Below are 25,244 nucleotides of genomic sequence, written 5' to 3'. Positions count from 1 at the left end.
CATCTTAGAGACACAGCTGTCCTTCAGCTGCAATCATTGTGTCATGCTACCAATTCAGCTTGGTGTTGCTGCTGTTAAAAACAATGTAGTTGATGATGAATGAGTGCAGTGATGGGGAAAATCCAGTTATTCAGTGTGAAGCTCGTATCCCTCATTTCCATACTGAACTGCAGTTGAATCTCCCGATAGCTTTTTGGGAGAGACTGCCCAGATAATTCTTCCACAAATGTCAGGGAAATGATGCTGAGCGAGGCTGCTGCAGTCCTCTTCTATGAAACTGATAACGCTCAGTCAACATTCAGAAATCCTGCTGCTGAATGCTTATCTCCTTAATGGCTCCCTGTGCACAAACCACTATTATTAAGGCTTAATTATTTTTGCCTCCTATGCTATGGGGTGTTTTCTGGAGGTCCATGATATCTCCCTTATGATGTAATGTCCCGTCGCACTCTGTAACACGCTCTCGTTGCATGGGTGGGGTATTACACGCATAGACATGAGTATGATTACAGACTTCGTTAACAGCTTGTGGCACCTCATTTGGCTTGTCATGTGTGCATATCTCCAGCACATCTTTGATTTGCTTTTATCTCATTCTTTTGAAGCCTATCATCTGCACACTAACAACTTACTGATACTAATGATACTGTACATTCATTACAGCTAATTGCACTGGTCTGGAAATTAAATCAGCAGCCCAGCTCAATTAAATGATTGCTGTTATCTTGTGATTCATTTCACAACATTGATTTGTATTTTTTATTTCTCTCAGAGGTCAAATCAGGCAGATGATTTATGTAAGCACACTGGTTCAAGAGACAGATTTCTGTGCAGCTGCTGTTACTGTCAGTGCATCTTCTTGACTCAGTGGACGCCTTAACAATCACAAGACTTCCAGTGTTTCTGAGTTGTGTAAGACAGAAAAATTAGGCTGATACTATGTTTGTCCTACGGTACTCAAAGTCAACTATACAAGGCCCACGTAGTTCTCCACCGCACTCCACCTTCGCTATAATGATGAGAATCACTGGTGAGTTTCTGTGGGCATCTATCTAATGTAGCTTACCAACAAAATCATGGAGGCACTCCCTTGTGGTGCTATTTGGTATTGCAACGGAAACATAAACTTTTATTACAAAGTTGTTTTGTAATTGCCAGCAGTTACTGTAAAATATAAAAAATATTACATTATACATATTTTGTTGACTGGACGCAGAATGAGTTGTTAGGATGGTTGCCAAGTAGACTACGAAAGTTGCTACAAGTATAACAGGCCCTTTATACTTTCTGTTCTCGCCCTTTCAAGTGGCACCACACATCAAAAATAATATCTCATCAATTTTGTCTAAGCAGCATCACCTATTGTTCAGGAGAATACTGCTCTGAGTGCTCACACCTTCAGTGTTGGTCATCACTATATCTGTGCATCACCATCAAACCTTCATACCCAAAGTACTTTTTATGTTTTTAAATCAACAAGTTGTGGCAGCTGCACTAGTCTTCATTGTGTACTTTTTCCTGAGGCTCTTGCCCCCATCGGTTCTGGAAGAACTGAAGCCGTGGTACCCATCATACTGTTACGACCCGGCTCAAAGCCCTCTGAAGCCTTCAGGTCCTTGACCCACAAACCTGGAATAAAAGTTAAAGCTAACAGAAGCACAGTGTTCACATTATAGTTGGCATCTCTAAGCATGGATGGGCATGAGGATTTGAAGTTGCCACACTGAACACACAAAAAGTAACATGTGACCAACACAAAGGAGCACAACAGTCACAAACCCAAAATGATTACCTGATCTGCTACAACACAAAACCAAAAGTAGCAACAAATAATCACAAGTGATCTGTTGTCTCCACCACACAAACAGTCACATACAAGTGGCCCTATACCACAACAAGTTACTTTAATCCAAAAAGTTCAGTAAAGCAAGCACCCTGGGGACCAACCACAAAATGGAGAGCTATGGCCACACAATGATCACGTCAAGGGTGGCTCAGCACCCCTCAGTGTTATTGCCATCACCTGGCCAACAACACTCACAAGCGATCCAACAAAGTACCATATTCCCCACAACACTAAAGGTCACAGCACAAAACACTCACCTCACAAGGATCTCATTTGCATCCATCAACACTGACATATGCACACACACATGGTGTACACACAATGCCAACTTAAAAACAGCCTACCTGCCTCAGCTACAGACCATAATCATGAATGGTCTCAAACCTCCTACCAAGGTTGGTGCCACTGATTTACTATGTGCAACTCCCAGCCTAAAACACTAAAAACAACAAAACTCTAACTTTACCTATCCTAGTCTTCAGTGGTGTACCAGGCTCGAGGCAACTTTAAACGCGAACTTGAGAGCAGGCAGCAGACCAGAGATATAGTCTCCTACCAAACTCTGAAGCGTACCCCCACCCAGGATAGCCACCAAACACAACAAATTAAAACAACAAAGCAAAACAACAAACAAGTGCTTCGATGGAAGGGCAGCACAGCCACCCAGCTGAAACACACTGACTAAAGGGACATTGCTCAATCACAGTGAACACCTTCACTCACCCACTTAAAAGTCAAACAAACTGGTATTCAGTCCCCATTAAAATGTCCAAATATCCCAGACGAGCCCCCACTTATGTTACAACCCAGCTCAAAGCCACAACATAAAAAAGGAGACGAATACCAGAGTACGGGTGAGAAGAGGTTTTATCTTAAAATGGAAAACCAGGTTGGCTAAAATGGCTGATGCCACCAAGGCAAAGACAAGTGAGCTCCCTGGGAAGCTTGCCTCAGGTATGCTTTTATCCACACCTGACTAGGTGTGGCCAATTAGCACTGAAAACACTGAGATGATTAGGGGGCTGCAGAGGGACGTAACAATACTAAAAACAAATAAAGGAATAAATACCATCACATTTTCAGTATATTGTATAGATACAATATAGTATCTAAAAGTATCTAAAAGTATGGGATTAGGAAGTCTATCTGTCAACTGGGCAAAAAACCCACCCCAAACCAAAAACCAAACATCTTCACCAGTCACCCAATTCTAACTTATAGTTTGGTACAGTTTTTTTTAATGCCACTTGGTATTTGAATATTTATTGTTTAATGTATGACATTGCAGTTTTGTCAGTTTCTATTTGTGTTTAAAAATTTAAAACTGTACAGGAAAAAGCAAACTGAAGTTTTTTTTTTCACGGTTCTGGGTCTTTCTGACCCAGCTTTTTGAGTTCTTGTGTTTTTTTATATTATGGTTTATGTTTTGAGTCCGTTGTTGTGCTGTGTTTGTTTTTTCCCTTGGTTTCAGTTATGGTTATCATAGGTTTATTTCTTAGGTTTTGTAATATGGCTTCCCTGTGTTCCATGTTGTGTCTACTGTGGCTTTCTGTACCATGTTTCAGGTTCCTATGTTCTGTCTCTCCAGTTGCTGTTAAGTTTACATGTCTAGAGTTCAGTCAGTGTGTTTCCTGTTTTACTTTGAAGGTCCGTGTCTAATGTCAGTGTTTCTAGTTTTGCTTCCCTTGTCTCGTCCAGCCTGATTACTCCCAGCTGTGCTCTCCTTCTGTGTCTCATTCCCTCGTTATCCCTCTGTGTATTTAAGCCCTGTGTTTCTCTTTGTCAGTGTCGTAGTCTCCCTCATGGCTGTGTTTCCCTGTGTGTCAGGTTATCCATGTCCCAGTTTAGTTTTGTTATATTTTTTGTGCCGTTCTGCAATAAAGCAGCTTTTTGAGTTTAATTCAATTCCTGCGTGGTGAGTTTTGCGTTTGGGTTCTTCTCCTGCCCACACACACACACAGCCGAAACATGACATTTTTACTAACTTCAACAATCCTTGGTTGTCTGTTGGATTTAATATTTTTCATAGGCCTACAGTATATTGGTACCACCGGCTCCCTTGGGTTACTGGATTACTTTTTAATTCCCTCTTAGCATAGATCAATACTGCTGTTAAACCAGCATCAAAAGGAGACACTCTGAGGTTTAACCCCAGTTTAAACACAGTTTTTCTTGTGTTTTTTGTCAATGTCATCATAGTTATTTTAACAGTCCCAGCTTAAAGCAGTTCACTCACTGCACAATAGATGTTTTCCAAAACTGATGTTGTTGCCGTGGTGGCTGCGAGCATGTTTAGCTGACTTTACTGCGTACAGTTTATTATATGAACTTTAAATGTGAAAACAACGGTTCTGAAAAAGTGTAAATAAAACAATAATGCAATCATGTGTAAATCTCATAAACCTAGATTTTATTCACAATAGAACAGGAAACATCTCATATGTTCGAACTGAGAAATTTTATTATAAGCAACCACACATGTAAAGAAGGCTGTAAAAGCTGGAGGAACATTTTTCAACTAACACTGTTTCCTCTGCACTAAAGAGAAGGAACCATCAGGTTTGGTATCAGCGCTCAGTTTAAAAGCCTGCAACTCTGATGGTAAAGGAGTTCACTGGTGCCTCTGAGATTGGCAGCATGCACATCATATTTACAATTTTCCTTTCCAGTTCTTGAACTTGGAAATGGACGAAACCATTAGTATGAAAGAACAGGAATAACCTGGCCAATCAAAGCTTGTGATCTGTGAGAAAATTGCTGTCAAGTTATTTTGGTGTCTCTACTTGCAGTGTTGTTACTTAGGGCATATCAGTAATGTATGAACCTGACAATCATTTACTAAAATAAATGAATAACGCATTATTTAAGAAATGATTAGGCTGCAGTAGCAGCATAACATCATGAAACTGGCAAAAACTCTGCCATGTCCAAAACAAAACAAAAAGACTGAATTGATGTCAAAGATAAATTATTCTCAGTTTAATAGCAGCCATAGGTATAGGGCTGCTGCATATATTTCCCTGAAAGAGATTTATGGAAGCGGAAAGCTCAATTCCAGGAAATAGGGAAAGAGAAACAGAGTGAGAAGCGAAGAGAAAATGGAAAGGGAGGAAGATCTCATAAGTAACTGAGGCATTCCCCTGATGGGAGGGAGATAGCTCTCTACCATCCACTCAGTAAGTGTGGGGTAAAACTCAGATAGCATGCTTAAGCAGGACAAAGTGGAGATGGAGAGCTCCCCCTTCAGCCTATATCCTGCTGGCTCCACTTTACTCTGCTCTTTGTGGATGTCAGCCTCTATGAGAGACCCTCTGCATCTTCCACCTGACACAGTGCCGAGAGGATAACCTGGCACCACAGCGAGCCCAGCGGCTTCATGATGATGCATGATCTCAAAACAGGTCAGACTGTTGCCATTATGTGTATTATATAGCAGTATATAGTGGTAAAGAGATATGTTCTCATAGTGGGCACAGTTTTCTTTTTCCTACTGGAGTTTGCTGTTCTTGAAAAAGTTCTATAAAGATTGTACAAGGAGTTTTCATTGTATTCTCGTAGTGTGATTAATTTCTTACAGAAAAACGGGAGTAGTTAGAAACCTCAAGGTGTTTCTGTTGGTGTGAGAGAGTCTTAGGTGCTCTGTCCACAGCGCCTTGCCCTTGGTACCCTTCTGTCTGGACCTAACCCATGTATTGGACAGGGATTAGGCTGAGCATCTTGTTTTGCTGCAAAATATTGCATAGCTTGCCAGGGCTGAATCCAGTTGTTGCAGCAAAGAGAGACAGAGCATGCTCGTAGGAACTGAGTTGCAGTGCTGCTGTTTCTGCACAAATTTCTCAGGGAAGGTTTTTGGTTCACATGAAAAAAACAGACTGTCATTTGGTGTTCAGAGTTTGGCAACTGTATATCAAACTCAGTTCATATAAAAAGCTCCATTTGATGGTGTAATGGTGTTTGCATTTGGGCAAACTAAACCAGTATTTTTACTTACAGCCCCCTTTTTTGTGGCTCAGCTTAAACTGACGCAATGAGACATGCCTTCTTGAAGTTCACTGCAAGGAGAAACATCAATCATTCTTTGCTTTATCTGGTAAAACTCTTGACCCGATGGTTTTGAATGCTGAAATATGCAAGCCTTGAACTCCTGTCAGGATAATATATACTGCATAGTTATCAGATGATGCGTCCCTCATTGCTGTATTGCAACATTTGACTTCATAGGAGACAGAAACAACTGCAGGATGACTGAAAACACTGTCATCTTTTTAAAGTTTTGTTTTGCTCTTTGTGTTGAGTTACAAAACTCTTTTAAACAAATCGTGCAACTAAATGAAACCTTCGGTGCTTCCCCACTACATAATTTAGATGGCTGTTCGGTAGCTCACGTACAGGACGTTTATTCCCCCGTCCTTTAAAAAAAAAAAAAAGCATCGTCACAAGCTTTCAAGGAAGCTAATTTTCTCCAAACAAATGGGCCCAGTGTGCTGCATTGTTGGTACATTAGCTGGGCATGCTTCAAATTCCGTGACAAATAGTTCAGAAGTAATGCGGCTAAAACAAAAGCCTCAAAGAATGCAGATTCCTAATTAACAGGGGAGCCTGGTGCAGTGCTGCTGCCTGTATGTGCCCAGTTCAGCTCAGCAAATTATGAGTGGTCAAATCTCTGCCTGTGCGAATGCATGGGTGTGCAAGTTTTTGTTTATCTATGGATATTTAAATGCTGAATTCAATGCAGGATACACGTGATCGTAAACATGTATTTTATATACCGTTTATACTTGAAGTCATGTTTTTACATCTGCAGAATTGGATTTTTTTTCCTGTGAACTTTGCTGAAATGTCGACTCATAAATCTTTCCAGCCTGCTCTGTTTGTTTCCTCCCCCCTTTGCTGCATGGTGATGCAGTGAAGAACCACTTTCTGTTTCTATCATTCTGCGTCTGTATGGTGCTGAAACTTAGCAGCTTTCCTTCAGAGCATTCACCCCCCACCCCACCTCCCACTGCACTATAATCATTTATTTACTCCTGGCACACTTTAAGTGAACATAGTGTAAACATTTTTTTATCTCAGCAATGTGTTTATCCGTGCCTGTGCGACTGCTTATGAAAGTGTTTAGCTTCTGCATAGCAGTATTTACCCTGTGAGCGCACAGTATTTTTCAGCTTCAGTGGTGAAATATGCTGTAAACGATGACGGTGGCGATTAAAGGAAACAAAAGAGAGACAGTGAAAGAAGAATTTAATAAATCACTAGTAAAAAGTATCAACTTAAAAGGATTATTTGTTTGTTTAACCCATCATTGCTCCCAGCCTTTTTGTCTTTTGCTTGAATGAAACCATTTCTTTAAGTTGCCCGAGTCAATTCAATTTCAATTCAATTTTATTTATATAGCGCCAAATCACAACAAATGTCGCCTCAAGGCGAGACTTCAAACCTGAAATTGCATCTATGATAGCAATATATCAAATGCAATGCAAATTGCTCACTGACATTTTTTTTGTAATATTCCAACATAAAATTGTTAATAAAAATAAGGAAAAAGGTTCAACGCAAAAGAGCGATAATGATAATGAGCAGTGGCTACCTGTCCTGGATAGGCAACAAATGTGAGGTACTTTAGATAAATCCAGTGAATGAGTGAAACTAAAAATACCCCAATTATTAGTTTATAAGGATGGGCAATCAGACTTTAAGGCTTGTAAGAATAAAATCAACACAGTTTGTTGAGTTTGTATTCAAGGAAGATTTGAAAAATATTTTTATTTTGGTGTAAAAAGTGATTATTACAATCATTGTTTAGTCACGTGTAATTATACAACAGACAACAAATAGAAACTTGTCGTGTCATGCTATTCAGCCCTCTCGTCACCAGTAGCTGCTGTTTGCTATTCTTTCATGTGACAGTAACATGTGTTTATGCTCTAGTTAAAGCAATGAATGGCCCATCTAATTGAAATCAATAAAGCTTGGTGGGCTGGCTTATGGAGAATGCTGAGCCCTACACTCTGTGTAAAGTTATATGAGCCTTGGCTGGCTACAGGGCTACCGAAGATTCTTTTTTTGCTGTTGACTGAATCATCACTGTAAGCATATGAACATTATGTGATATTTTTACCCTCATCCAACAGACAGCTAGGAGTATAGAAACACAGGTGTGCAGGGAGTTGATCCAGAAGGAATATGATTAATGACTTGATACTCCTTTTCTTATTTCTCTTGGTGTTGTCTCTCCCTCTGTCCTGCAGCCACAACCTGAGGGCTACATCATTTCGGCATCCTGTGACTGGACAGATTTCCCCTGAAAACATAGATTACACACTACAAGACAGGTGAGCTGGCCCACCTTTTTTTAAGTGAATGATGTATATGATGCCCGCTTAAATATATAAGTTAGTTTACAAACCTGAGATGGGAGTCTTTAGTGTTTCTCTCCTTGAAACGTGCCACAGCAGGGGAGTGCGAGTGTCTATTCTCCACTAACAAGAAGATTAAAATTGGTTGATTTTCAGTTTGTTGTTTATTAGCAACATAACCAGCAGTCATTGTCAGAACACAAAAGGATGGGCACTGTCATATTTGAATAAACTGAATGTACTCCATAATAACTCCATAATGGAATCTATGGCAATGACACAACACTCACATCTCGCTTTGATCATATTCATATCACGTCAGGAGCCATGAATCTGACTCATCAATCTGTTATGCTAATGCTGGCTGTATTATAACAGCGAGTTATTCCGGCCCACCTGGGCTGTTTCTCTCAATGCCGTTGACACCATAAAAGCAAACTCCTGACTGTGTGCTCACTGAATTGTTGAGAACTGTTGATTGAAAGGAGGGATTTACTAGGCGGCAACATTACTATATTGTCATGGCACGATAGTCGGATTTATTTCCTTTTATGTCATTGTGTAAATCAAGCAAGGCATTAAAGCTACACAATTCAAGACAGCAGGTGTCTGGTTGTATTTAAGCTGTCTGGTGTAAGATGATCATGCATACCAAATATTCCACTATAACAGCACCATGGCGGGGCACAAGCATCTGTTAAAGCAATATAAAACTGATTAAAGTGATTCATATGCATCCTCCACTGTCATTCACTCTCCATCATCCCTTGTTCAGTTCTGCTGAGACACGGATTTGTATACCATCAAAGGGGCTTTAACGCTATGGATGCCTCACTTGTATATTTTCAACAGTAACAAAATGCCACTTCTGATCTCTTTAAGCTCATAAAAGTAAGAATAACACCTGCTTTATGTCTGCTCTACAACAACAGTCCAAAGATGCCATGCAAGGGAAAACACAAGTTAAGAAAAGTCAAAGTCATAGCATATACACTAAGTGTAATTATTTTTATTACTATAAAAGACACTGACACAATTCATACATATGCCAGTCACTGTCTGTGTGAAGTGTTGAACTGAGCTGAGGGAAACATTGCACTCAAAGCAAAGTGGATGCAGCACCACAGCTAAAATCAGTAAAAGGTAGAAAATAATAGTAAAGATACAGTGTTGTACAAAAGTAATTTCAATTATATTTTACTTCCAAGGAGTCAGACTCTCATTCTACCTGTCATTTCAGAGGAATGTTTTTTGTTTTGTTGGTTAGTCACTTAACACTGACCTGTGAATGACTAACTCAATGGATGAATCAGTGTTATGACAACTTTAAACTGTGTCTTTCTCAGGCTGTTGCACTTTGTTTTCTGTGTGTTTGTTAAATTTATGAAAAATGTCCAACAGTTTGAAGGCATAACGTTGTTTTTTTGCACCAACAAGGTGCTTAAAGATAAATTAGCTAAAAACTTGTCATATTTCTGCACAGTGTGGAGTGTGTCCTTACAAAAATCTGAGAAAACTGGACGAATAGAGGACAGAAGAAAAAGTGACAGGCCTACAAAACTATCTACAGCAGATGGGCAGTTCCCGAAGCCATTAGAAGTCCTTAAGGAGCAGAACAAAAAAACTGAGCAAAGATCAGATATATATGGCTCTTCCGTGATCCATCTACTGTTCACTGAAGCACCATCGGTAATGGTCTCAGTGGAAGGGTAGCTGTCAAGAAGCCATTCTTAAGGAAGGGAAATAGGGACAAAAGGCTGATGTATGCCAAATTACACAAGAACTGTTCTGAAAATCAGTAGCAACAGGTCTGATGAAAAGATGACTCCACCAATCCTTCAAATCGTTATCAGTATGTATGGATGAGGTCTGAAAAGAGGCATAAGCGGAGGCTCTGTCATAGTTTGGGGTTGCATTTGGTGTTGGGAATTATCAGATTTTGACTCAACATGCAGTGCTGTCTGGAAAGCATCTGATTGGCAAAATATTTGTTTCTCAGCATGACAATGATTTTAAATACACTGCCAGTGCGTATGCAGATAGGCAAACACACAATGGAACACTATCAGTCACAGACTGGCCTCCCCAGAGTGTGGACCTTAACGTTATTGAAGAAGTGTGAATCATGTTGAATGAGGCACTCAACATCCAAAGAAGAGCAAAGTTTGCCTGAGCCAGTTTAGGCAGTGTACCAAATATTTACTTTCAAGTTTCCTTAGAATTATACAGACTCTGTCTTTTATACTATGTTTCCAAATAGGCTAACATATGAGCAGTGCATCAATTTAGAAGTAATAAAAGACTGCAAGATGATACAATTTAATATTTTAGTGAAACATCATTGGACACTTCATATCTGGTAAAAGCTGCATCTCTTAGACTTTCAAACAGTATGTAACACAAGCCGCCTGTAAACTCATCCACTTGTAAAACAGGAGTGAGTGCTCTTTCAGGCCTTTTCTACTTCTACCACATGCTTTTTTATCCTTGGTCGTTGCTTGCTGATAGCTAAATTTTATTTCTCCATTTCACAGCATGCTTAAATGTTGTTGCTGTTTTTTTGTTCATTAGTATGTTGACCTTAGGGGTTCATTCTGCTTGTAATAATACTTTAACAGGAAGTGGGTTTCTTCCATTAATAATTGACTCACGTATTCCCTGGAAATATTGAGGATTGAGGACAGGCAGATCAGGAAAAGGAGCTTCATGAAGGTTCCACAGAAAGGTTGATCAGACTCTGCTTTACTGGCCTGAAGCCTCAGAGTTTGTCTAGATTATTCTACCAGGATCGAGTCATTGAGTTGCATGTACACTCACTGTCTAAAAAGATTTAAAAAACATCTAGTCTACCTCCATTTCCATCATAGCAGAAGAAGCAGGAAGAGATGGAACTTAGCGACATTCCTACTTCGACACCACACCATGTGAAATATTGCTCCTCTCATCCACATACCACTACAAATCTCCTGGGGAACTGCTCCAATGACAGTGGTGGTAAACAGTATGAAAACTTCACATAAAACAGCAGAGTCCCCTTGATAAGACAGAAACATCCTGTAAAACTGCTGGCAGCAGTCCAAGCTTGGAGTGAACTACTGTAAGTTGTGCTCCAGTTTGACTTTCCTTTTCCCCCCCACTTGTTCTACCTGTATGTTTTCTTGCTTTAGTCTCTGACAGATGCTTCAGTCTTACCTACTTTTCTCTAGATTGTGTGTATTGCGGCACACAAAGGGAAAATCAGCACAAGGATCTGCTCATAACCTATTTATTGAACAATGCAGGGGGAGTTAGGATATTGTCAGGTCACATTAGTTCCTGTTGGTAAATTAGGTTCGACTAAGCACAAACTACTAGGTTACATATATAGCACAGAGGTCACCTGACTACTCATTAGTTATTCCTTCAAGGACCTGACTGATATACCGACCAATACCAATGTTTGGTCACATAGAAATCTGATATTCGAATATATCAGCCAATATTTATCTAAATCAAGTGTTTAAAGCAATCAAAGACATTTGGATCATCAGGAATGCTTGAACACACACTGACCTCATTATCTGAAATTCTGGTCATCTTTAATACCAGGATTCACTATTTTTTAATATAAGGGGTATAAGCAAAAACAGGTAGGTCACCTTTAAACATGTCACTCTCACCATCATAAATTTGTACATGCCCATTGAAGTTGAGTTGCAGTACTTTTTGGCCAAAAATGATTGAAGTTTATTTTTTCTTTACTGGTTATTACAGTGTCTGCAACCACAATGCCATCACATTGTTCTGTACTTCAGGTTAAAACGCTTCTCACATTAACTGAGTTCTCTGTTAAGAAGATCTGATGCAAGTCTTGGAAAAGCTATGATGTAACATCATGTAAGGAAAGCATTAATTTTAAACAGTGTATCTTTGCATTGCTGTTGGTGGCTCTAAGCGGACTAATGTTGAGGCTGCCGAATGTAATCTTTATTGTTTTACATCTCAGAAGCATCTCAATTCTGTTCTTTTTATTATCTTTGAGGTGCGTTGCATACAGTATACAAAAATGTCAGAAGCTTCACACAAATGGCTGTAGATGCCATGTCATTGGCCCCTATTTGTAGTCTGTACTTTGACGTGATTTCTCTCCTCGGTTGTTTGCAATCAGTCAAAACTAATTAGACCGCAGTAGGTAAGTGAGGAAACATTGTTGTTTCCTGGATGGAGAATATGGTAATGACACAGCGGGGAAGAGCTTGGGGCACTTGGGGTATGAAAGATGATCTTCTGTTTAAAAATCATTACAATAATTCAGAATGAGACTTTGGGAAATTTGTGCCAACAGTAAGTCATTCACTTGGCTCCTGGAGTTTTTAATGAATAAAAGAATTCTGCTTTAAAAATGTTAGTCTTTCTGTCCCAGCATAGATATGCACGCACACACACACACACACACACACACACACACACACACACACACACACACACACACACACACACACACAAATCAGCCCCCTATGAATAAGCTTTAACCTGTTTTCTATCATGCCTTTAACTCTGTGATAGAAGATTTTCTTCTTTATTTTCTTGATAATTTGCTGTTGGACTCAAATATTTGGTATTGTTGTTCAGCAGCAGACACTTGTACTTTCACACTATGGTTGGCTGCAGTCCAAAATACGCTGTTTAAAGTGTTAGAATAGCTTAAAGTGTGGTGCAAGCTATTTGTTATTTGACACCAGCTTGTCTCTGGCATGTGGCATGTGTGTGTGTGTCAATATTGATGATGTCATGTGTGAGGTGGGAAGTAGATTCCTTGTAAGCTGTGCATATGTGCCATTGTTATGATTTTTACTCTTGATTTTTGAGGGATTTTGTCTTTTTAGTTTGTTCTGGCTTGTTATCTCTCTGTGTGTGTGCGTGCGTGCGTGTGTGTGTGTGTGTGTGTGTGTGTGTGCGCGCGCGTGTGTGTGTGTGTGCGCCACGAGGTGACTGCCAGGCCAAGTGTTACATGAGTTTTTCCTCACTGTTAACACATCCAGTGGAAAACCATTGGCTCTGACTGGTCTCACGTTGGTGTCAGGAAATAGTCATATCCTTTATATGTGAAAGCTCAGCAAAGGACTGCGCTCTGTTTTATTGCACGTTTGGAGCTTGTCAGAGGAGTTGAGAAGGAACAACACTGCCAGTGCTTTTCATCCTTTTTTGCATTCTGTTTTTCTTCCACGCTGTCGTCTCAAATGTAGGATAGAATCCCGTATGTCCAAGTCAGCGGCCAATCAGAGATCAGCCAACATGGTCACAGAGTCCTCCAAGGCTGTGACCTCAGCAGCAGTCGATGCTTCCTCAGGGTCAAAGGTGAGTCTCAGTGGTTCTCTGAGAAGCAAAGGCTTTAGATATACTGTAGAGCATGAACCAGTTAATGTATTACTGATCGAGATAACCTTTTGTTTTGAGTTTTAGTAAATTATGATGTTACAAATTTTAATACATTTGTTCAATTTGTCATAATATCAGGAGGTAGAACAGGTTGGGGGTTTAATGCCTTGCTCCTCCAGTCTGCATACCAAAATATCCTTGGGCAAGATACTTAACCTTGAGTTGCTCCTGATGTTTTATTCCAAGTGTGAATGTCAGACTGAAAGCACTTAGATATAGTAAAAAGTGTATATGAATGGATGAATAAAACACAATGGATAACACGCTTTGAGCGCTATATAAGAACCAGTCCATTTTCTATTATAGTCCAGAGATCAATTATCACATTGATTATGTGAGCCACAATTAACAGTCCAAATTTAACAAGTGTAACGAAATTTTATTTCCCCAGTTAACAAATGAGTCGACTACTATTAAGTTACAGTCAGAGAAATTATATGTATTTAAGTTAAATAGTGCACCTCATTCATTTTGTTATGTTATTTTTTTGTTACCATGTATGTTTTTTATTTAGTGTCTTAAAAAGAAAATGATCACAAATCCTGATTTTTGTCTTTTTAAGCGACTCGTCAGCCAAACAGCCTCACATATTTATTGTATAAATGTACCTGAGAGACTGACTGACTTTGTCTAAAAATAAACTCTATTATAAGTGAACACGTGCGTCCACAGGAGTATACTTTTGGTATTTCCTTTTCTCGTTAAGGATGTTTAAAAAAGGAGCTTCCAGGAAAGAAGGCCATTTTATTATTTTAAAGGAAAAATGATTTTTCCTTTCTAAGTAACAAAATGATGCATTTGTTTTCTCTGTACTGTGTAGGCTAGCATCACGCAAAATGACTTTATATATGTTAATTTAAAATTGCCTCATGTTTTATTTTTATTTTGTTACTGATTATGTTTTTCTGTGGCTCCTGCAGGGCTCCAGAGGTATGGGGAAAGTACACAGTTTTGGCAAAAGGGATCATGCTATTAAAAGAAACCTCAATATCCCAGTGGTGGTGAGAGGCTGGCTCTATAAACAGGTGAGGATATTCAGAGTGAGTCCGACAGGCAGATGTGTTATACAGGAGCACGTGTTAAAGACTGAGCAAATGTTTAAATGTGTCACGCAGTGAAATATCAGCCACAGGATTACCATCCTTCACTGTGTAAGAGGTGTAACTGAAGCGATCTTTCTCTGTCCCTTAGCAGAACTTAAAAGCTCATATTGACCTTACAAAACAAAGTAAACCTAATTAACAAGCAGGTTATTCCCAAACTGCACTTTTTAATTAAAATGTATTCCTGCAGGAGGATTTCTAAATATTGTCTGTATTGCGTTTCCCCCGATCCATTTCTAGGACAGCTCTGGAATGCGACTATGGAAACGGAAGTGGTTTGTTTTGTCCGACTACTGCTTGTTTTACTACAAAGGTAAGCGTACGAACAGTGCACTTGGTGAAGGGTTAACATGCAAACCTTTAGCGATCTCCTCTGCTGCCATTTTTGATTAATGACAGCCTGTAATTAGATATATGACATGCTTTTCCCACCAGCTTTTGCATCCTTATTACCTTGAGATCTCTTCTTGCGTTGCCATAGCATGTACCTTCTCTCCTTTATTAATAATACTGAATAATAGATAAGCCACATGCCCCATCATACCACATGCAGCCACATGCCCTTGCAGCATCTTGAGTCCCGCATGAGTTATGCCTCACTAATTTTCTTGCTATTCATAAATCTGCAGTCATTTGTAAACATCGTAAAAGATATTGGCAGAATTAGATGTTGTTCTGAATGCAAGTAACAATGTTGTGTGTGTGTGTGTTCTGATTTCACAGACAGCCGAGAGGAAACAGTACTTGGCAGCATCCCTCTGCCCAGTTATGTCATTTCACCAGTTGAGCCTGAGGACCACATAAACCGCAAATATGCTTTCAAGGTAACACTGAAGTGGCACTGAGTCAGATCTTTAAAAGAAGTTTTCATGTCTATGTGCGGATTTCAAAACTTCATCCGAGATTATTTATTGCTGCACTGTTATTTGTTAACAATCCTTCCCCTCACTCTGCTCACTGTAACACAGAAAGGCTGTTTGTGTGCTGCCTGGTGCCCAGATCTCATTTTCATATCTCATTTTCATATATCCATATGTTTATCGTTATTTATCGAGTTATTGTTTTGATTAGGTATGACACTTCTCTACTTCAGTATCTACCAAAATGTGTCTGTACAACAGAGCATCAAAAATAGTCAGATCATACAACTGTGGAAAGAAGTTTAAACACACTCATCATGAGCATGAATGCTGTGGTATTTTTTGTTCTTTTTATCGAATTCGCACAGGGTCAGAGGTATACATACAGGATCAAAGATCATTTGATGGAAATAAAAATGATCAACCTACAGAGGGCTGAATTTAAAGGCACCCAGAAAATGATGTGGCAGCTATACCATTTTGTCAGAATTCCATTGCAGCACCTAAAAATGGTGCTCAGTAGTTTGTATGAGTGCCTATATGCATGCCTGACAATGTTGGAGCATGCTCCTAGTAAGACATGGATGGTGTCCTGGGGGATCTCCTCCCAGATCTGGACCGGGGCATCACTGAGCTCATGACAGTCTGAGCTCATCCTGATTGCAGTCAGGGTGCCGTTGCCTAACCTGTAGAGGTCTGTGTGTCCTTCCATGGATCCACCACCAAACCGGATAATTCTCATTGTCACTGTCTCACTGTTAACCTTCTACTGCACCTATTGTTCATTTCATTAACATCAAAGTAGCTGAAATTGATTAACAAACTCCTCTGCTACTTAACAAACCAGATCAATAGCCCACAAGTGTAATTGACTTGATGCTATACTTTGATTAAAAAGTGTTCCTTTATTTTTTTTTGAGCAGTGTATATAGATGAACTCACTTAAATCTTTTAATAAGTTGTACTGAAGATTCTACAGTATCTTCGGCGTTGACAAGGCCAAGGCCTATTAACTTCTTGTTAGTGATCATGATTGAATACAACAGGTAGTTTCTCTTTGCAGGCATACAAGGATTTTTTACACCAATCATTGAATTATCCAATACTCAGAGCGATAGGAAAGTCCAAGGAACCCATTAAAGAGCTAAGAAGGAGAATTAGAGTAGATTTACACAAATTGAGAAGGCCTCTTGGAGCGATTTCTAAACAACTGTAGATTTAACAACTGTAGATTTAAATTTATGCGGGTGTAGCTCAGGTGGCAGAGCAGGTCAGCAACTAATCAGAAGGTCGGTGGTTCGATCCCAGGCTGCCTCCTGGCTGCATGCCAAATATCCTTGGGCAAGATACTAACCCCATATTTGCCTACTGGTGGTGGTCAGAGGGCCCGGTGGCGCCTGTGTCCGGCAGCCTCGCCTCTGTCAGTGCGCCTCAGGGCAGCTGTGGCTACAATGTAGCTTGCCACCCCCAGTGTGTGAATGCGTGTGTGAATGGGTGAATGACTGAATGTAGTGTAAAGCGCTTTGGGGTCCTTGAGGACTAGAAAAGCGCTATACAAATGCAGGCCATTTACCATAAAGATTATCAGATCAAACAGCTGTATTATGAATCATTCAGATGTGTCAGCACTTTGCCAGATTGTGGAAGAAGACCCAAACTGTCTAACCCTAAGATGAGAGGAAACTGGTTAAAATGTTCAGGAACAACCGAGGAACCACCAAGGCTCCAGTCTGCTATGAACTGGAAGATGCTGGAGCACCAGTGTCCACAGCAAGGGAAGTTTTACTGGGAGGGGTTGTGATCAAGCAAGAAGCCCCTGCTCCAAAACTGACAGCTGCAAACTCAGTTGAAATTTGAAGATGTCTTTCTTCAGTCTTCTGAAGAAACGTGTTATGGTCAGACGAGACAAAGGTGGATTTATCTGGCCACAATGACGTTAGTATGTTTAGAGTTAATGGCGATGCTTTCAAATATAAGAATACTGTACCATCTGTCAAGCATGGTGGTACCATCATGCTCTGTGGATGTTTTCCTGCCAGTGGTACTTGCACATTGCACAAAGTGGATGGAATAATGATGAAGATGGAGTACCAAATTCTTCAACTTCACCTCAAATTCACAACTACTGTATACGATTCAAATGTGGTCACATCTGTGTGTTCCAACAGGACAGTGATGCCAAACACACATCAAAACTGGTTTGGGGATGGATAGAGCAGGCTAATATTAAGCTTGAATGATGACCTTTCCAAGAGCCTCAATCCTATTTCTGGACTATGCTTAAAGGCCAAGTCTGTGCCAGAAAGCCAATTAATTTAAGTGAACTCTACCAATTCTGCCAACAAGAGTGATCAAATATCCAGCCAGAATTATGCCAGAAGCTTGGTGATGGCCAAGACGTCTTATTAAGGTCCAACTTGCCAAGGGACATTTAACCAAACATAGGGGGTATATGGATATATGTGCTTCTGTATGTATACTTTGATTCTGTGGATTGGAGAAAATCCAAAATACACTCAAACCTGTGCACCCAATTCCTGTTTTTTTAAGTCATTAAATATGTATGCTGTACAATCTCTCCACCCTGGAAAAAGAACAGTTCAAAGACATCTTTAAAATTCCCCATGATATTCATGACCACAGCTGTAACTTCATTTATTAGTTGCTGAGTTGATATGAGACAGTTCTCAATGTTCACCCATAAAAATCTATGTAAAGATTACCAAAGGCATGCATTTCATAGAGCTGCCATTGGCTGTTCCGATTTGTAAGATCAGGAGGTCATCAGAGGTGCGTGTCTGGTTATGACTAAGAAATAAATCAACAGCTTTCCATGGAACAGTTAGTACTGATCAAGCCCAAGAAAAGAGACATCCAGAACACAACTGTCTCCTATTGTGCCCCACAGCAATAACATTTTTTTTACCATTTAAAACCGTGGAAGAGATTTAGCATGCAAGTGATTAGAATAGTGAGAAATGTCTAAACAACACAGGAGCAGCAGTTTACCAGCAGCTAAACTTAACTGAACTTAAACTTTTTATTTATGGTATCTTTTCTAACTTCATTGTATTACATGAAGAACTAATATAGTTTCAAGAGTGGTGAAAGTTTCACTGGAACTAAACAACAGCTCCACTCTTGATTGTTATGTATGTTCAGGTTTTTGCAAAACAAGTATTTTGCATGCACCTAAGGTGGTCTTAACTCAGCTTTTCTTATATCATTCTATAAATAGTTCTTTCTCAAGTTGTGCAGAGTGTGATGGAAATTTTGACCTCCTGGTTTCTGACCTTTTCTAGAACAAACTCAATAGCGGGGATTAGAGCAAACCGCTACAGTACAACTGTCCATGCATCAAGTACAGCAGAACTATTTCTTATCTGATTTTATCCACTATTATGAACTGAGAAGAAAAATATGTTTAGGTGCATTCAGTATTCAAAACAGTGAGTGGAGTATAAGAAAATGTTTCTATCACCAAAATCTGAATGGTAATATAGCTAAAACTGGTGTTAATTGTATCACTTTTACTTTAATATATGTGCATGACGTTTTTCTTACATGCAACAAATATTTTGTTTCTTTTTTCTTTATTTTTCTTTTGTCTTTGCAAATTCTGACAAAAAGGACACAAGAAATTATGTTTCTTGTGTGTTAACATCATCTAAGTCCTCTTTGTGGAAGCACAAAGAGTCCCTCAAAGAATAATAGTGCCTGAATGTTGATGCAGCACAGCAGCATCTGGGTATTCTGTTATAATCCTTTCAGCTCTTTTGGGCTTGGGCCTTTTTTTTCCTTAGATTATCTGATTGTGAGAGCATGCCAGTGTGAATTACAATGTCTGTGCTCATGTGATATGTATGTACTGTGTTTTAAAGTTCATACAACGGGCACTGAAATTTGTATGGTAATTGCTGCTTAGAATATTAATAATGCATTCAGCATATTCGCTGTTGGGCGGGAGTGTATGTACAGTTAGGAGAAATGAGCGTTGGCTTTGCATTAATACCTTGTATTTAAGGGATCCCCCATCCCCCCACCCTTAGCTCTCCCTGTGCCATCATGCATTAAAGAGCAGGAGATTTCATTATGTCTATCTGAGGTGCTTTGGAAATTTTCAGTTACTGCTAAGCAAGCATGAAAACAGCTGAGTTGTTGTTGGTGTCCAGGAATGATATGTCTCTCTCTTAGATCTACTGACATGTAGAGTTAATTCTAAATTAATCTTTTACCTGGGTTAAAAAATGATTCAAAGATGAGGCGAATAAAGTGTAACATTTTTGTTAAAATTCTACTGAAAATCAGTTAAATGAGCGGTTGGATGTATAAAACTTAAGATGTTGTGTAAGGACTTTGGTGCTGTAATGCTTTGTGCTTTGATTCCACAGTCGTGTGTCAAAACACTTACGATACTCCCATTATTACTCATTCTTGCTTTTGTGATGACGAGGGACTCCAGCTGGAGCCATTTCTGTTCTCTCTGTTTGAATCAGCGTTGATCAGCTGTGACTTTCTGTTATTTTCTGTTCTCCTATTTTTGCTCACCTCACTGTGTTTTTCTCATTCCCTGTTGGTCAATTGCCTTCCATTGTGACCCGGTGTGTTTGCGTGGGCGGAGTGAGTACTGTTCTCTGTGGGCGGCCGTCCTGAATCACACAGGCTTCCTGTGTTACATGAATAGGTATTTGATTTCACTATAGCCTCATCAGTAGCGGACCATCTTCACCTCCATTTGTTTGCGTCTAGCTGCTGAATGCACATTTCTAAATGTGCATTTAAGCCTCATCATGGAAACGAATGACAAATCATTTATGGACAATGCCAGAGCAATCATTGCTAGATTAGACAAATCTTTTGAGTGGGAAACATTAATCAAGTGCTTTTCTTTTACATGCACCACATTTAAAACATCTATTACAGTATAAGCATTCTTCCTGGACATGAAAGTTAGATATTTAGTGCAGAACTGATAACTCTTTAAAACTTAATCCACCAGTAGCACAAGTTGTCCATGACAACACTGCAATTCAGTCAGCACTTTACCCTCAGATGTTTGTTTCATCTATAATCCAAGATAAACTCCCATATATTTAGCAGGTTCACCAATTACTAACTTTATAAATGAGATCAATTGGCAAATGTTGATGCTCATTTTATCATTTCATCACTTTGAAAATGTAAAGTAAATGCTCTGAGGCTCTGGTATTTGTCTTGACAGGCTGCTTATTACTCATCACATTTCCATCATCGCGGGAGAGGGAGAATGGCGAGGTGTCAGCCATTTTTCTTTGCATTTCATGGAATGTATGTCGTCATTAGCAGCTTGCCATCTCCTGTACGTGTGTTTATTTTTTAATACAAGCTATGAAATTAACCCAACACAAATCTCTCCCTCTTTTTGGAAGCAGGTCTTGTTGAGTTTGCTTTGCGGTGTTTGGCCTCTAACATGTTGAGTTTTTAGTAGATTATTGAGTGATAATCATTATAATTATTAATGAATAATAATCATTTTAAATTATGAGTGCGACATAGTAAAGAGCTTTCTGAACAGATCAATGAAAATAGAGACTTCTCTTATTAATAAAGTCAGCCTGAACTCAATAAACTACTTTTTTTTTTTATTACAGGTGGCGTTCTGCTTTTCTGTTAATATGATGAATAAGGATATCTATAATTGCATTAAGTTTTTATATTTATTTTGTTTCTCATTATCAAGTGTGTTGTATTGGACCTGTTGAAGGTCATACTCTTACAGTTCATGTGAAATAGCCAATAAATTGCTCAAAAACATTCATTGTGGAAACCTCTATAGAGTAAGAGTAAATATAGTTTTAATTTATGTTGAGTAATTGAAGATTTAACATTTCTCTTACCTCTTACTATAGTATATTGTAAAAGGTAAGGAAAAGTATGTAAAGAGTAGTAGGTAAAAAACACCTTTGAAACTACAAACAGCTGCTTCACCCTTTGAGTGTTTTTTTATATGTGGTTATGTGTGTGCTTGTGTCTAAAGGAGTCCGTAATTATGTTCTCTTTGTTCCTGTTTGGTTGTTCGCTGCAGCTGGTATATAATTTGTGTATTTCTAGAAGAATTTCTCTTAAAGACGGGAAGGTGTAACCTTTATGTTTTGCTTTTTGTGTTGCCAGAAACAACAGCAACATATTTTCTGCTGCAGCACTTTTTCCCCCCTCCATTCTTTTTCTGTATATTGTTGCTGTAAACTTCAGTGAGTTGGCAGCGATCATTGAACAATAAAGCACTTATCGGCCTGTCTGGCAGCTTTTTCCTGCCTTTAGTAAGACGCTCTCACGTCTATTCCCCATCTCTCTCTCTTTGATAGGCGAGCCATACTGGAATGCGCTCCTACATTTACAATAAGAACTCTGTGATTGGCTCACAGGCAGAACACTGCGGGATGCGGACATATTTCTTCAGTGCGGACACACAGGAGGACATGAATGGCTGGATCCGGGCCATGAACCAGGCTGCGCTGATGCAGCAGAGTCACATGATAAAGAGGTTGGTCTCACTCTACTGGGTTCAGTTGGTTGGGGTTCTAGTGCAAGTTTGCACAGAAGAACTGGATATCTATTGAGATTAGATTAAAAAAGGGAGCCTGGATGTCCCGATCAAAAACAACTAGAACCTTTGCTAGTGCATCATGCCTTAAGGATTCAACAGCACTGTTATACTGCAGTCCTGAAGGTCAGATTCTTTAGTATCTATATGATTCACTAATAAAATTATGTTTTCCGTAATGGGCTGCATTGTAACTTCAGTATTCTGCAGCTGTGAGTCCAGCTGTGTCAGCAAAGAAGACTTTCTCAAATATTTAATGGAGGGCAGAAATGCTCTAAAATATATAGCCAGATACTCGCTGTATACAGAGTTATCTTACATTAGCAGGCTGTACTGCATAGCTTAAATGATCTGTGCAATGTTGCCATCTAGAGACCAATGTACATCACTACCTAATTTTTTAATAATATTTTGGAAAGCGCTCAAAATCCCATTGTTGTGTTCTTTGAAATGAAATACAAGTTATGTGAAATACCCTTTAGACATTAGTGTCCATCAACTGTATGAAATTTGTGAAACTGTAAATAACACACCAAGAAAACCCAATATTCGGGAATAAGGATACATGTTTTAAAGTATGGAGCATTAAGTGGCAATGCATTAAAAAGGTGGTGCTCTAACCTAAAGTATTTGATGAAGATAAAGTGAGTGATATTACTCCGGTACTCTGGGGTTTCACTGGGGTTTTACTCCCCACCACATTTTAGCTCCTTTGAAAATGTGCAGTTGGATATTTAATGAATTACTCCCCGTGCTCTGGATTTGTGTCTCTGCAAATGGATTTGGAAATTACCTTTAGGACCACTTAAGGTTGATTAGAGTTCCCATTGTGTTTTCTATCCACTGATTAATACTGTGTAATCTCATAACCCTGTAACAGTAATGTCAGGAATAATTTACCTTACACAATATACTTGATAAAACATATTGTTTTCCATCAGAATAATTTGAAGTACAACATTACATGGCAAACTGAAGTACCCTTCTTTTATTTCTCCCTATGTGTATCATTAAAAAAGTGTCATGAGGGGACCTTAAACAGCCTCTAAAATTAGTTAAAACTTCATAAAGAAAAAAAAAAAGGACTGGGAACTTCTCCAGTCTACTCATTCCTTCGACACTGAGTCTTGTCCAGTAAAGACATAATCTCCCTGCATCACTGACAACTCGGGGGATATGAATAAAAATGGCATTTTTGACTGGGTAAAAATGACCAGCTGCCTATAATTTTTTTAACCATATGAATTCTCTTGGAAATTACCACTAAGTGATATTAATTCATCGTGTGGGTGAAAATCATCTGACGTCAGTGAAACTGTATTTACATTTTTACTGGCAGGTTTGATATTGGTTTAAATATCATATCAATCCTATGTCATGTCTTCACAGAGAGGTGGAGAAGCCAGAGAAAGCTGCACAACAGGCAGTCCCACAGACCAACCATGTCCACACTAACCAGAGCTCATCTCAGCCAGAAAGTGCTCACAGGACAGACAGAGGGGAAGCTCAGAGCAATGGTATCAGACTGGCTCATGGAGACGAGGTGAGGTATGGATTAGAGATCCAGGGGAAACCCAGCCAGACAGCCCCACAGGAGAGAGTAGAGAGACTGTCTCCAGACGCTGTTAATGGTGCTGCCCATAAGAATGGACAAAAGACTGTAATCCAAGTGGCTCTGCCACCAGAACAAAATGGAAATCTTGTCTATCAGAGGGGTTTCGTTACACGGGCAGACACTGAGAAGCATGTTCAGAGGAAGAACACGTTGGCTCAGGTGGAGCACTGGGTCAAAGTTCAAAAAGGAGACCCCCCGAAGAGGTCAGTCTGACTTCACACAATCAGTTTGACTCAACATTTCTCTATAACAGCAGCATGACTAATGACAAGGAAACTTTGAGTCTATGCCTCCCTCTAGTGGCTTTTATGAGGATTCACTTATTAGATTGCTTTAATCTTTCTACTGATTTTTATTTTATCTTATTTAAAGCATTATCCCTCATTATGGCTCTATAATAGATTAAAAAAAACACAGCTAAAAGATGTCTTTGTTTTTCTTTCTTTCATAGTGCTCCCTCTGCTGAGTTCAACCTCCCTCGATGGACTCCTCCCTTAAAGCCCAAATCAAGTGCAGCAGATGTCACCTATCAGTCATTGCCAAAGTCTCCCCGTCTACCCTGTGGCAGCAGCTCTCCTCCAGCAACATGCAATCTGCCCAGTGACTACAAGTACGCCCATGACCGGCTCAGCCACTTCCGTATGTCCACTGACGAGCGAATGGCCACCAAGGAGGGAATGGTGTGGCAGCTGTATGAGTGGCAACAACGGCAGCAGTTTCGTCACGGCAGCCCCACCGCTCCTATTTACACCGGCCCCAACTTCACAGACTCCTCATCTTTCAGAGTTACTGTAGAAATGCCACGCTCCATCTCTGTTCCTCCATCACCATGTGAAGTCCCACCATCGTCCTTCAAGCCCCTGTCTCCACGCAGACCACACACTCCTTCAGACAGACGCACAGTAAGGCCCTTGGATGAATTGGCACCAGGGGACAGCACAAGATCAAGCTCACCCGGGCATTTTTGTGCGCATCTTTCTCAGGTAGCACACCTAGTTAAGGAGGCGCTTAGTTTGCCTTTCTTTCAGTTAGATTTGTACATTTAGAGATTTAGAGTATTAATTGCAGTTCTTAATACTCTAGTTCTAAAATACTCAATGGGATAAAATCATAAATGCACAGAGAAATGTTGCATTCAGTGAACAGTAATAATTTAATATCCATTTTATTAAATAAACCTGCAAATACCTGTTTTTACTTTGATTTACATGATGATAAACTGTAGTTAAGATATAATAGGTAAGAATAGTGCACGTGTCATTCCATATTTTTAATTAGCCTCCCATAGATTAAAACCAGCAAAGAACTGATTCCTCTGTGTAAGAGGACCTTTGTTAATTGGATATTAAATATGATGTGCCATTCACAGTGATGAATGTCGCCAATGTAATTTATTCCTTTCAACAGTCCAAACACTTGACAGTTTCTGCTTGCTCAGTAACATTTGTAATCAATTACTGGTT

At 39.5% G+C, this 25,244-nt stretch overlaps 1 protein-coding gene across 8 annotated transcripts in view; it reads left to right on the top strand.

Annotated features, from left to right (window-relative positions):
* The window catches only part of plekha7b (pleckstrin homology domain containing A7b), a 76,024-nt gene that overhangs the window by 28,404 nt on the left and 22,376 nt on the right, over positions 1–25,244 (top strand). For 6 of the 8 annotated variants that reach the window (XM_035905155.2, XM_035905145.2, XM_035905157.2 and 3 more), the window contains exons 4-11: positions 8,095–8,178; positions 13,428–13,539; positions 14,541–14,645; positions 14,964–15,036; positions 15,447–15,547; positions 21,928–22,106; positions 23,556–23,984; positions 24,233–24,764. In XM_035905155.2, coding sequence (XP_035761048.2) covers positions 8,095–8,178; positions 13,428–13,539; positions 14,541–14,645; positions 14,964–15,036; positions 15,447–15,547; positions 21,928–22,106; positions 23,556–23,984; positions 24,233–24,764 — 1,615 coding nt within the window. The remainder of the gene's footprint in view (positions 1–8,094; positions 8,179–13,427; positions 13,540–14,540; positions 14,646–14,963; positions 15,037–15,446; positions 15,548–21,927; positions 22,107–23,555; positions 23,985–24,232; positions 24,765–25,244) is intronic. The other 2 variants (XM_087839523.1, XM_087839512.1) reach the window with 1 other exon arrangement.

Source organism: Neolamprologus brichardi, chromosome 1 (assembly GCF_056152115.1).
Source record: "Neolamprologus brichardi isolate AB-2024 chromosome 1, ASM5615211v1, whole genome shotgun sequence".
Classification (NCBI taxonomy): domain Eukaryota; kingdom Metazoa; phylum Chordata; class Actinopteri; order Cichliformes; family Cichlidae; genus Neolamprologus; species Neolamprologus brichardi.
Note: the sequence above shows the minus strand (reverse complement) of the source record. Positions and strands in the feature narration are given on the sequence as shown.